General features: G+C 40.4%; 1 protein-coding gene across 1 annotated transcript in view; it reads left to right on the top strand.

The window, feature by feature from the left end:
• LOC133554050 (polyhomeotic-like protein 2) overlaps nt 1–14,845 on the top strand; it is an 18,398-nt gene extending 3,553 nt beyond the window's left edge. The window contains exons 2-7 of the mRNA XM_061902406.1: nt 282–433; nt 1,155–1,233; nt 5,708–5,819; nt 6,397–6,523; nt 12,938–13,019; nt 13,084–14,845. Coding sequence (XP_061758390.1) covers nt 296–433; nt 1,155–1,233; nt 5,708–5,819; nt 6,397–6,523; nt 12,938–13,019; nt 13,084–13,238 — 693 coding nt within the window. The 5' untranslated portion in view covers nt 282–295 and the 3' untranslated portion in view covers nt 13,239–14,845. The remainder of the gene's footprint in view (nt 1–281; nt 434–1,154; nt 1,234–5,707; nt 5,820–6,396; nt 6,524–12,937; nt 13,020–13,083) is intronic.

Raw genomic sequence — 14,845 nt, 5'->3', positions numbered from 1 at the left:
ACACACATGAGTATGTAGAAGATGTAGTAGCAGTACACACATGAGTATGTAGAAGATGTAGTAGCTGTACACACATGAGTATGTAGAAGATGTAGTAGCAGTACACACATCAGTATGTAGAAGACGTAGTATCAGTACACACATGGTGTATGTAGAAGATGTAGTAGCAGTACACACATGAGTATGTAGAAGATGTAGTATCAGTACACACATGGTGTATGTAGAAGACGTAGTATCAGTACACACATGGTGTATTTGATGAAGAGTGTTTGTGCTGGCAGGTGATGGTCCAGTCATGACTCCTGGCAATGGCAACACAAACAGTAGCCACCAGCGAGGAGGGACTAAGGCGGTCCAGGCCATAGTCCAGTCCAGCATCCTGACACACTTCATAGAGGGCTTTGTCATCCAGGAAGGTGCCCAGCCTTTCCCAGTGAGTGTTATGTCCTCTCATCAACTCAACACACAGTGGCTCTGTGACAAGTACATCCTCCTTTGTGACATCCCTGTGGTATACAAATTACTGCAAAGTAGGATACAGTCAGTACATACAATATAAGTATTAGCTTTGTTAATAACATGCTGATTAGTACTCAAAGTAGGATACAGTCAGTACATACAATATAAGTATTAGCTTTGTTAATAACATGCTGATTAGTACTCAAAGTAGGATACAGTCAGTACATACAATATAAGTATTAGCTTTGTTAATAACATGCTGATTAGTACTCAAAGTAGGATACAGTCAGTACATACAATATAAGTATTAGCTTTGTTAATAACATGCTGATTAGTACTCAAAGTAGGATACAGTCAGTACATACAATATAAGTATTAGCTTTGTTAATAACATGCTGATTAGTACTCAAAGTAGGATACAGTCAGTACATACAATATAAGTATTAGCTTTGTCAATAACATGCTGATTAGTACTTTTACATGGAGCTCCAAATGAGAAGTACAGTAACACTTTTTGGGGCGCAACAAAAACACAGCATAAAGTATTCACCAGGTTTTATTTGAAGGTCCAACTCTTCTGTGTGGTGAACGTGTGTCTCATGAGGAAATGTCTTTTTTATAAATGTCCATTTTATTTTGGTGAAATCTAAGAATAGTGTCAGTTTACAATTGGAGCCTTTTCTGTCCGTGTGCAGGTGGAACACCCGACCTTCTCAGTGGACTGTCTCAGGAAACACACCTCACACCCCAGGATCAACAACCTCTCGCCTAAGGGTGAGTCCTGGAACTAAGGCTGGGAGATACATTGATATACACCATATATCACACGTTTGTCTCTGTGCGATACAGAAAATGACTACATGCTGATATTGGAGTATACCTTCTCACACAGTTGCTTTTTGCTGCTGGCATTACACTACAGGCTCCTCCCACTCTTTGTTGTCTCTCCTTCTCACTGACAAGCAGGCGCACATTCTTACACACCTCACATACTGTCACCTCACATACTGTCACCTCACATACTGTCACCTCACATACTGTCACCTCACATACTGTCACCTCACATACTGTCACCTCACATACTGTCACCTCACATACTGTCACCTCACATACTGTCACGTCACATACTGTCACCTCACATACTGTCACCTCATACCTCACATACTGTCACCTCACATACTGTCACCTCACATACTGTCACCTCACACGTCACATACTGTCACCTCACATACTGTCACCTCACACGTCACATACTGTCACCTCACATACTGTCACCTCACATGTTACATACTGTCACCTCACACCTCACATACTGTCACCTCACATACTGTCACCTCATACCTCACATACTGTCACCTCACATACTGTCACCTCATACCTCACATACTGTCACCTCACATACTGTCACCTCACACCTCACATACTGTCACCTCACATACTGTCACCTCACACGTCACATACTGTCACCTCATATACTGTCACCTCACACGTCACATACTGTCACCTCACATACTGTCACCTCACACGTCACATACTGTCACCTCACATACTGTCACCTCACACGTCACATACTGTCACCTCACATACTGTCACCTCACACGTCACATACTGTCACCTCACATACTGTCACCTCACACGTCACATACTGTCACCTCACACGTCACATACTGTCACCTCACACGTCACATACTGTCACCTCACACGTCACATACTGTCACCTCACACGTCACATACTGTCACCTCATACCTCACATACTGTCACCTCACACGTCACATACTGTCACCTCACACGTCACATACTGTCACCTCACATACTGTCACCTCACACGTCACATACTGTCACCTCACACGTCACATACTGTCACCTCACACGTCACATACTGTCACCTCACACGTCACATACTGTCACCTCACACGTCACATACTGTCACCTCACACGTCACATACTGTCACCTCACACGTCACATACTGTCACCTCATACCTCACATACTGTCACCTCACATACTGTCACCTCACATACTGTCACCTCACATACTGTCACCTCATACCTCACATACTGTCACCTCACATACTGTCACCTCACACCTCACATACTGTCACCTCACATACTGTCACCTCACACGTCACATACTGTCACCTCATATACTGTCACCTCACACGTCACATACTGTCACCTCACATACTGTCACCTCACACGTCACATACTGTCACCTCACATACTGTCACCTCACACGTCACATACTGTCACCTCACATACTGTCACCTCACACGTCACATACTGTCACCTCACACGTCACATACTGTCACCTCACACGTCACATACTGTCACCTCACACGTCACATACTGTCACCTCACACGTCACATACTGTCACCTCACACGTCACATACTGTCACCTCATACCTCACATACTGTCACCTCACACGTCACATACTGTCACCTCACACGTCACATACTGTCACCTCACATACTGTCACCTCACACGTCACATACTGTCACCTCACACGTCACATACTGTCACCTCACACGTCACATACTGTCACCTCACACGTCACATACTGTCACCTCACACGTCACATACTGTCACCTCACACGTCACATACTGTCACCTCACACGTCACATACTGTCACCTCATACCTCACATACTGTCACCTCACATACTGTCACCTCACATACTGTCACCTCACATACTGTCACCTCACATACTGTCACCTCATACCTCACATACTGTCACCTCACATACTGTCACCTCACATGTTACATACTGTCACCTCATACGTCACATACTGTCGCCTCACACGTCACATACTGTCACCTCACACGTCACATACGTATGCGCCCTTGCCCAACAGAGAGGTAGCAGACTGGGTTACGTGGTCTTAGCCGTACGAGTAGTAATATGAGAGAAAGAAGGTGCAGATCTGGTAACAAATGAAGGAAGACTTATTTCCCAATAAAAACTGCAGGGGGTCCATCGTCTGGCTTCAAGCGGGAATATGTCGAACAGACAACCGTAATTTGTCAAGTGTGGGACAAAAGCGTTGCTATAAAAAGTAGCATTACTGCTAATATGTAGCATCATTTGAAAAGTCATTCGCTAAAGAATGAAGATAATTTAATAACGTCCGTAGTAACCTACCACATAGTGAAGGACCAATACTATTTGATATCCTATTATGCAGCTCATTCTTATTTGACACTTAAAGGGGAACATTATCAGCAGACCTATGCAAGCGTCAATATATACCTTGATGTTGCAGAAAAAAGAACATGTATTTTTTCAACCGATTTCCGAACTCTAAAAGGGTGAATTTTGGCAAATTAAACTACTTTCTGTTTATTGGTCTTTTAGCGATGACGTCAGAACGTGACGTCGCCGAGGTAACACACCCGCCATTTTCATTTTCACATTACAAACACCGGGTCCCAGCTCTGTTATTTTCCGTTTTTTCGACTATTTTTTGTAACCTTGGAGACATCATGCCTGGTGGGTGTGTTGTCGGAGGGTGTAACAACACTAACAGGGAGGGATTCAAGTTGCACCACTGGCAAGAAATCTGCCGCCAGACCCCCATTGAATGTACCAGAGTGTCTCCACATTTGACCGGCGATGCTAAGACAGACATGGCACAGAGATGTATGGATAACCTGTAGATGCATTTGCAACCATTAAGTCAACCAAATCACAAAGGTGAGTTTTGTTGATGTTGTTGACTTATGTGCTAATCAGACATATTTGGTCACGGCATGACTGCCAGCTAATCGATGCTAACATGCTATGCTAATCGATGCTAACATGCTATATTTACGCTAGCTGTATGTACATTTGAAACTAGATACCCACATTTAATGCCAAACAAACACTTACCAATCGATGGATTTAAGTTGCTCCGGTGTCACAAGATGCGAAAGTCCTGATCGTTTGGTCTACACATTTTACCGCCGATGCTAATAAGGCAGCCATGCTATGGGCCACTTCATTAGGTACACCCACACTATGGCTGAATAGCGTCAATAGCTTCAATTTCGTTTTCACTATCTGCCTCCATACTCCGACCATCTGTTTCAATACATGCGTAATCTGTTGAATCGCTTCAGCCGCTGAAATCCGAGTCTGAATCCGAGCTAATGTCGCTATATCTTGCTGTGGTAACCGCCATGTTGTTTGTATTGGCAGCACTGTATGACGTCACAGTCGCATCGCAAATAGTGAAAATCAAGAACTTTAAAGCTTTATTTAGGGATATTCCGGGACCGGTAAAATTTGGAAAAAACTTTAAAAAATAAAACAAGCCACTGGGAACTGATTTTTATTGTTTTTAACCCTTTTGAAATTGTGATAATGTTTCCCTTTAAAATGTCTGTGACAATCTTGCACTTTCTGTTTTGGAAATGACATGAATGTTTGTGTCATTGCTTAATAACTTTAATAACTTTTGGTCAATTGACTTAGTTGTGGGCTTCACGGTGGCAGAGGGGTTAGTGCGTCTGCCTCACAATACGAAGGTCCTGCAGTCCTGGGTTCAAATCCAGGCTCGGGATCTTTCTGTGTGGAGTTTGCATGTTCTCCCCGTGAATGCGTGGGTTCCCTCCGGGTACTCCGGCTTCCTCCCACTTCCAAAGACATGCACCTGGGGATAGGTTGATTGGCAACACTAAATTGGCCCTAGTGTGTGAATGTGAGTGTGGATGTTGTCTGTCTATCTGTGTTGGCCCTGTGATGAGCTGGCGACTTGTCCAGGGTGTACCCCGCCTTCCGCCCGATTGTAGCTGAGATAGGCGCCAGCGCCCCCCGCGACCCCGAAAGGGAATAAGCGGTAGAAAATGGATGGATGGATGGACTTAGTTGTGATGTCCCTCTCTGCATGAAAGTTTAAAAGTAGCATATATGAATGCAGTGTGAAGAAGAATGTTTGAATGTAGACACATAGAATCATCATACTGCTGTCATTATATGTATCAAGTGTTCATTCAAGGCCAAGGTAAAACATTGTAATATTTATTGTATATTGCGATATGGCCTAAAAATATGGAGATATTAAAAAAAGGCCATATCGCCCAGCCCTACCTGGAACCCACCTGGAACTCTGGCCTTAGTCCCGGTCAGCTCCCAGGGTCTTCAAGCTGGGGCTGCATCCACTCATGGAGAAGCTGTGGCCTTTTGCAAGACAACCACAACCTTTGCAGATGTTTGAAGAAGCAGAAGAAGATAAAATGGTGCATTTTTGTGTGTTTTTTTCTTCCCAGATTCCAAGTGTCCGCAAGAGGCCGTGCTCACCTGTGAGCTCTGTGGCAAGGTGGACTTTGCATATGTCTTCAGAAGGTCCAAGAGGTTCTGTTCCACAGTCTGTGCTAAGCGGTATGAACTTCAAGCCAAACCTCATTGATCACGTCTTCTTGAAACAGCAGTGGAATATTCTTCTGTGCTAAGATTAGACTTGGACTAACTTTAAGCATCCACAAGGGAAATTGTTGATTGGAGATGTAACGATGAACAACATTCATGATAACATGTCACTGATCACTGCACTTTGATCGCTCACCTAAATGCTAACATGAAACCAGGAGACATTAACATTGAGAAATGACAATGTAAACATTTGTAAAGACATGACTGTGTGAGCATGTAAGATGTTCACATTGTCTCTGACAACAGAGTCATCCTTCTAGCCTCACAGGAACACAACATGCAGGTGCGTTCAAGGACCACGGGACAGAGTAGGACACCACAACAAAATAGTTTTTGTCATTTAGGAGAAGTGTAGACAGAATGAATGTTAAAGTAAGCAGGTATTAAAAGTACATCCATGGGGCTTGCAGCTCATTTGATAACATTCTTAACATACTATCAACAATAGTAACGCTTTCAACACTTTAGAAAGTTAGCCTTGCATAAAGTCTTTCCATGAAATGAAAATGTATTTTTCCTGTCCCAGATACAACGTAGGATGCACTAAAAGAATGGCTCTCTTCCTAAATGGCAAATCTGCACTGGAGGACAGCAAGACACAAAGACCACTGGATGGAAAGCAGAAGAAGGCCATGGTGGAGTTTAAAAAGCAGGTGATTGATTGATTGATTGATTGATTGATTGAAACTTGTATTAGTAGATTGCACAGTACAGTACATATTATTAGTAGATTGCACAGTACAGTACATATTAGTAGATTGCACAGTACAGTACATATTATTAGTAGATTGTACAGTACAGTACATATTATTAGTAGATTGCACAGTACAGTACATATTATTAGTAGATTGCACAGTACAGTACATATTATTAGTAGATTGCACAGTACAGTACATATTATGAGTAGATTGCACAGTACAGTACATATTATGAGTAGATTGCACAGTACAGTACATATTATGAGTAGATTGCACAGTACAGTACATATTATTAGTAGATTGCACAGTACAGTACATATTATTAGTAGATTGCACAGTACAGTACATATTATTAGTAGATTGCACAGTACATTACATATTATTAGTAGATTGCACAGTACAGTACATATTATTAGTAGATTGCACAGTACAGTACATATTATTAGTAGATTGCACAGTACAGTACATATTATTAGTAGATTACACAGTACAGTACATATTATTAGTAGATTGCACAGTACAGTACATATTATTAGTAGATTGCACAGTACAGTACATATTATTAGTAGATTGCACAGTACAGTACATATTATTAGTAGATTGCACAGTACAGTACATATTATTAGTAGATTGCACAGTACAGTACATATTATTAGTAGATTGCACAGTACAGTACATATTCCCTACATTTGACCACTAAATGCTAACATACAAATACGTTTTTCAACTTCTTTAAGTTGATGTTTGTGTGCTATGACTGATTTAAAGACTTGTTTAAATTGATGTTTGTGTGCTATGACTGATTTAAAGACTTATTTTAGTTGATGTTTGTGTGATATGACTGATTTAAAGACTTGTTTAAGTGGATGTTTGTGTGCTATGACTGATTTAAAGACTTGTTTAAGTGGATGTTTGTGTGCTATGACTGATTTAAAGACTTGTTTAAGTTGATGTTTGTGTGCTATGACTGATTTAAAGACTTGTTTAAGTTGATGTTTGTGTGCTATGACTGATTTAAAGACTTGTTTAAGTTGATGTTTGTGTGCTATGACTGATTTAAAGACTTGTTTAAGTTGATGTTTGTGTGCTATGACTGATTTAAAGACTTGTTTAAGTTGATGTTTGTGTGCTATGACTGATTTAAAGACTCTGGCTTTAAGGCGGCCAGGTGAGTCCAAGTTGGCCGCTTGTAAAGTCCCCATGAACCTCCAAATGGCCTTTTTTATGTTTCAAAACATATTTCACAGTTGTTTTAGGCTCTAGCTATGCAAATATTAAATGTGCCATGAATAATTCCTACTCAGCATACCAGTTAACTGCAATAAAGCAGGGATTACATTTTGTCAGCCATGAGAGAATTGAACAACAACAACAATGACATTTATAAATGTCAATATTTGCACTTATGAACAACATGTGTTTACTGACATTGACAAGTCATATTCAGCTAGGTTCAATAATCATGTGTTCATGTTCTAGATCTTGTCCAAATGACATTTGATTATGTCCGAGAGTTGAAGATTTCCTAGCACCCTGAAGTCAATTCAAAACTGCTAATAGAAAAACCAAGCAAGGACAAAGAATTGTCTCAATAATAAATCTTTTTTACACATGATTTCTTTATGGAAAAGGTTTGGCTTCGATATCATCTTAAATATTAAGCTGCTTTTAGAAAGATCTGTCACCATGACATGCTAAATTAGCAATTATTCATATGTAAATCTATGTATAAAATGGAATATATTTGATATTAATACTAAAATAGAATTATATTAATATTTGAATAATAATACAAATAAACAATGATCAATAAATAATTACTCATATTTTTTTGTACAATTAATACATTTATTTTGTTTATGTATAGTGTAAAAAGTGTTATTCATAAATATATATATATATACAGTATATGTAGTACCATCATTACACTTCTTTATTTATATATTTATATTATCAACGATTAAAAAAAGCGGCGGCGATGACCAAGAAGAACGCGGAGTTGGAATATAATTACAACACTTTATGTACATATTTATAGACAGATTTGAACGATTAGTTTTTCACTGAAATATTATTTATTAATTGTGCCCGATCACAGTTGAAGTCTTGAAATGAAGGGCCTTTAATGGCTGAAACATTAACCTGGACAACATTTTAACAGCTGGTTGGATCAGATTGGATTCTTTTCATTGCATTGACATGCTGCAGTGCACAATGTAGCTTTAATTAATATTAATATTGACATGCTGCAGTGCACAATGTAGCTTTAATTAATATTAATATTGACATGCTGCAGTGGACAATGTAGCTTTAATTAATATTAATATTGACATGCTGCAGTGCACAATGTAGCTTTAATTAATATTAATATTGACATGCTGCAGTGGACAATGTAGCTTTAATTAATATTAATATTGACATGCTGCAGTGCACAATGTAGCTTTCAGTATTGATGCAGTATCTGAAGCAGCGTCTCCACGTGTGTTTATTGACAACAGAGTTATCACCTGCACACCTGGGCAAGGTAACAGGTAAGGCTGGGCGATGTGAATAAAAAAATGTATCAGTATATAAGTGTTTCATATCAGTCGATATCGATAATTATTGATAAAAAAAACAAAAAAAGTATTCTAAATAAAGACCAGGAGAGAAAAAAGGCTGAATTTAAATACTTTTATTCGAAATATAACCTTTAACCTTTAGAAGGAGGTCAGCATTATGAAAAACAGTCAAATAAATGAAAATACCGGTCGATGTGCAAATATTGACATTAAATAAATGCTTAATCCAACAAAAAGTGCAAAGTATTGTAATTAAGAAATGAGTCGTGTACAACTCAGGCTTTGAAGCCATGTTGGTAAACAATATATACAAATAAATAACATCAAGCAAGCAGAAACTAACATGTCTTACAGAATGTTGTAAACATCGGAATAAACTTGCGTCCGAACATCTGTGACAAAACAAACTTCTTACTTTCTTCAGTCATTCATGGAACAACTCAAACCAACTTCAGCATATACAAAAATAACTCAAGCAACTACTCAACCATTGCTGGACTGTTTGCAACAACTCAAACACTGAAACTCACTCAGAAAGTGAAGATGACTTGCAGCCTTAGTACATTGATACACAACTGCAGCCTTAGTAGATTGATACACAACTGCAGCCTTAGTACATTGATACACAACTGCAGCCTTAGTAGATTGATACACAACTGCAGCCTTAGTAGATTGATACACAACTGCAGCCTTAGTAGATTGATACACAACTGCAGCCTTAGTACATTGATACACAACTGCAGCCTTAGTACATTGATACACAACTGCAGCCTTAGTAGATTGATACACAACTGCAGCCTTAGTACATTGATACACAACTGCAGCCTTAGTAGATTGATACACAACTGCAGCCTTAGTAGATTGATACACAACTGCAGCCTTAGTAGATTGATACACAACTGCAGCCTTAGTACATTGATACACAACTGCAGCCTTAGTAGATTGATACACAACTGCAGCCTTAGTACATTGATACACAACTGCAGCCTTAGTAGATTGATACACAACTGCAGCCTTAGTAGATTGATACACAACTGCAGCCTTAGTACATTGATACACAACTGCAGCCTTAGTAGATTGATACACAACTGCAGCCTTAGTACATTGATACACAACTGCAGCCTTAGTACATTGATACACAACTGCAGCCTTAGTACATTGATACACAACTGCAGCCTTAGTACATTGATACACAACTGCAGCCTTAGTAGATTGATACACAACTGCAGCCTTAGTACATTGATACACAACTGCAGCCTTAGTAGATTGATACACAACTGCAGCCTTAGTAGATTGATACACAACTGCAGCCTTAGTAGATTGATACACAACTGCAGCCTTAGTAGATTGATACACAACTGCAGCCTTAGTACATTGATACACAACTGCAGCCTTAGTACATTGATACACAACTGCAGCCTTAGTAGATTGATACACAACTGCAGCCTTAGTAGATTGATACACAACTGCAGCCTTAGTACATTGATACACAACTGCAGCCTTAGTACATTGATACACAACTGCAGCCTTAGTACATTGATACACAACTGCAGCCTTAGTACATTGATACACAACTGCAGCCTTAGTACATTGATACACAACTGCAGCCTTAGTAGATTGATACACAACTGCAGCCTTAGTAGATTGATACACAACTGCAGCCTTAGTAGATTGATACACAACTGCAGCCTTAGTACATTGATACACAACTGCAGCCTTAGTACATTGATACACAACTGCAGCCTTAGTAGATTGATACACAACTGCAGCCATTATCTCTTTGTCACCTTTGGAATTGTGATGCTGAGTATCTGCATGGTGGTCTCTTGCTGCTGCTGCTTGTGGATGTTTGATACTGCTCTGCTCATGTAGATGTTTGATACTGCTCTGCTCATGTAGATGTTTGATACTGCTGTGCTCATGTGGATGTTTGATACTGCTGTGCTCATGTAGATGTTTGATACTGCTGTGCTGATGTGGATGTTTGTGGATGTTTGATACTGCTGTGCTGATGTGGATGTTTGTGGATGTTTGATACTGCTGTGCTCATGTAGATGTTTGATACTGCTGTGGTGATGTAGATGCTTGTGGATGTTTGATACTGCTGTGCTGATGTAGATGCTTGTGGATGTTTGATACTGCTGTGCTGATGTAGATGCTTGTGGATGTTTGATACTGCTGTGCTGATGTAGATGCTTGTGGATATTTGATACTGCTGTGCTGATGTAGATGCTTGTGGATGTTTGATACTGCTGTGCTGATGTGGATGCTTGTGGATGTTTGATACTGCTGTGCAGATGTGGATGTTTGATACAGCTGTGCTGATGTAGATGCTTGTGGATGTTTGATACTGCTGTGCTGATGTAGATGCTTGTGGATGTTTGATACTGCTGTGCTGATGTGGATGTTTGTGGATGTTTGATACTGCTGTGCTCATGTAGATGTTTGATACTGCTGTGGTGATGTAGATGCTTGTGGATGTTTGATACTGCTGTGCTGATGTAGATGCTTGTGGATGTTTGATACTGCTGTGCTGATGTAGATGCTTGTGGATATTTGATACTGCTGTGCTGATGTAGATGCTTGTGGATGTTTGATACTGCTGTGCTGATGTGGATGCTTGTGGATGTTTGATACTGCTGTGCAGATGTGGATGTTTGATACAGCTGTGCTGATGTAGATGCTTGTGGATGTTTGATACTGCTGTGCTGATGTAGATGCTTGTGGATGTTTGATACTGCTGTGCTGATGTGGATGTTTGATACTGCTGTGCTGATGTGGATGTTTGATACTGCTGTACTCCAGCGGCTGAGAGCGGCTCAGGTGCTAAAAGAAGTTTGTTGTGTTCCCAGACTTTGTCGGGACGACGACCTTGCAAAGTTTGCAGACAGTATTACTCTGATTCGTATCAGACTTAAAAAATCCAACATACTGCCAAACTGGTGACGTGACGTTTCCTTTTTTATTTACAATTTCCTCTCTTGCTGCCGCACTTATATTCCTGTTTTGTTTCACTCCTCGTCGTCAGCTAGCCGTTGTTGCTTTTTTTTTTTTTTTCTGTTAGCATTTCCCAGAATGCCTTGCGGTTCAGGCTCGGCCGTGATAGGTCGAGAGGCCAAAGCCCTTCCTCTGCCTACACCCCCCAGAATGCTGTGCAGGTTCCGCTTGGCCTTAAGTGCAATTGGCGGAGTTACAATGCTTAGTAGGCTACTGCCACCTACTGCACCGGAGTTGTAACTACAAGCTGCATTCACAGACAGAGTCCCATTCCTTTTATGAGCGGTCGAGCGAGTCAAAAGACGAAAAATCTATTTGTGGCGGCCATAATTCTTTGGTGGCGGACCCCCACAAATAAATGAATGTGTGGGAAACCCTGTATATTTATAAAATTGATCATTTAAAAAAGTGTAAATCATAAATATAGATGTATGAATATATTCAGTATATATATAGTACCATTATCACACTTCTTTATATATATATATATATATATATATATATATATATATATATATATATATATATATAAAATCAATTTACAAAAATGTAAATGGTTATTTATAAACATATATTTATTGAGATATCAATAAAGAAAGAAAGTGTATAAATGGCTAATTATTGACATATATACACATAATATAAATATGGCCAAAATGTAATATTCCTTCTGCATTGCAACATGAAAGTGGACTAAGAAGAATAATATTCCATAAAAAAGTAGTTTAATGTGGACTGAGAAGAATAATCTGTATTAAATATGTGAGTTAAAAATGGATACAAAGTACAAATGATGTCTTCCTGTGTGCAGAAGTCGGACCCCCACTTCCTCCCGAGCGACCCCGCCCACTGGAACGTGGACCACGTCCACGGTTTTATCTGCTCGCTGCCAGGTGCATGGGGGGCGGGGCCAAGGCCCAGGTAGGTGTGTAACCCTCTGTTGCGGCCACCACGCAGGTTGCCTGGAGATCGCAGAAGAGTTCCGTGGTCAGGAGATTGACGGGCAGGCGCTGCTGCTGCTGCAGGAAGACCACCTGCTGGGCGCCATGAACATCAAGCTGGGGCCCGCGCTGAAGATCGCCGCTCAGATCAGTTTGCTCAAAGACTTCTAGCACCTTCTTCCACGCCCATATTTGCCACCTCTGCTAGCATATTTAATGAGTCTCTTCTATTTATTTCATTCCTTCATAATCATTTTCCTTTCTTTCAAGCTGACGTTATTTGACAGGATATCCAGTTTTTGTCCTTTTCTCCTGGCACTCGTTGCTTTTGCCGATGGTTTCATGTTCCATCATTCATGGACGTGAAGACAGATGATCCACACTTTCTGTAAATATCTTGACAAATATCATATTTTACCCCCTCACTTTTACACAGATCAAATATTTCCCATAGATTAGCGTCACCGGGCTATAAACCGCATAGAAATCCGTAAAATTAGTCGCACCGTCTTATTAGCCACAGAGTTCAAAGTTTAGGAAAAAAGGTAGTGTTTTATAACCTGGAATTCACGATAGTAAACTTATTATGTAAGTGAAGAAGAGGAGGCAGCTGCTCACACATTCTCATACTTTCTGTAACATCCAGGGGAAAATGTCTCAACTTTAATCTACGTTTTGACTTCATGGCCAACAAGACTTCAGAGTTCCTGGGCCTCCCACGTATTAAAAAGTGCTGGACAGTTGAGCAGATCTTCCATATTTGACTCACATGTGCACCTGATGAAGGTGTTGGAGACTTTTGGCTGATCAAGTCAACACAAGATTAACATAACTGCTCCAAACTTTCATCAAATATATTTTTGAAACAATTTAAAGCATTTTCCAGCTCTTTACTGACATACAATATTTCAATGACTGTGACTGCAATCAAGTCAGCCATAGGAAAGTTGATCTGCCGCTCCACGTCTCCTCCTCGTTGTCTACATGACTCGTGTTTGCCAACCATAGAAAAGTTGATCTGCCGCTCCACTTCTCCTCGTCAACATGACTCGTGTTTGCCAACCATAGGAAAGTTGATCTGCCGCTTCACGTCTCCTCCTCGTCAACATGACTCGTGTTTGCCAACCATAGAAAAGTTGATCTGCCGCTCCACGTCTCCTCCTCGTCAACATGACTCGTGTTTGCCAACCATAGAAAAGTTGATCTGCCGCTCCACGTCTCCTCCTCGTCTACATGACTCGTGTTTGCCAACCATTGAAAAGTTGATCTGCCGCTCCATGTCTCCTCCTCGTCAACATGACTCGTGTTTGCCAACCATTGAAAAGTTGATCTGCCGCTCCACTTCTCCTCCTCGTCAACATGACTCGTGTTTACCAACCATAGAAAAGTTGATCTGCCGCTCCACTTTTCCTCCTCGTCAACATGACTCGTGTTTACCAACCACAGAAAAGTTGATCTGCCGCTCCACGTCTCCTCGTCAACATGACTCATGTTTGCCAACCATTTAAAAGTGGATCCATCACTTCCTATCAATGATGACCAAACACTGAATTACATTTTCAATCCTCTACTTTCAGTTTCAGTTCTCCATACGATACATTTGACGACACATTAGGTTTGTCCAGAGCTAATCTTGCTGCCAATCATGTCACGTTGCAGAAGTTATGTTCATGTCCTCGATGATGCAATGTGTGGCCTCAACTCCTCACTTTTTTAATGACTCTTCATTTCAAAGACTCAAGTTTTGTATGCCTTTTAATAAACAGAATATTTTTGGA

This window comes from Nerophis ophidion, linkage group LG06, assembly GCF_033978795.1.
Source record: "Nerophis ophidion isolate RoL-2023_Sa linkage group LG06, RoL_Noph_v1.0, whole genome shotgun sequence".
Classification (NCBI taxonomy): domain Eukaryota; kingdom Metazoa; phylum Chordata; class Actinopteri; order Syngnathiformes; family Syngnathidae; genus Nerophis; species Nerophis ophidion.
The sequence above is the reverse complement of the archived record's forward strand: the minus strand, read 5'-3'. Positions and strand labels throughout refer to the sequence as shown.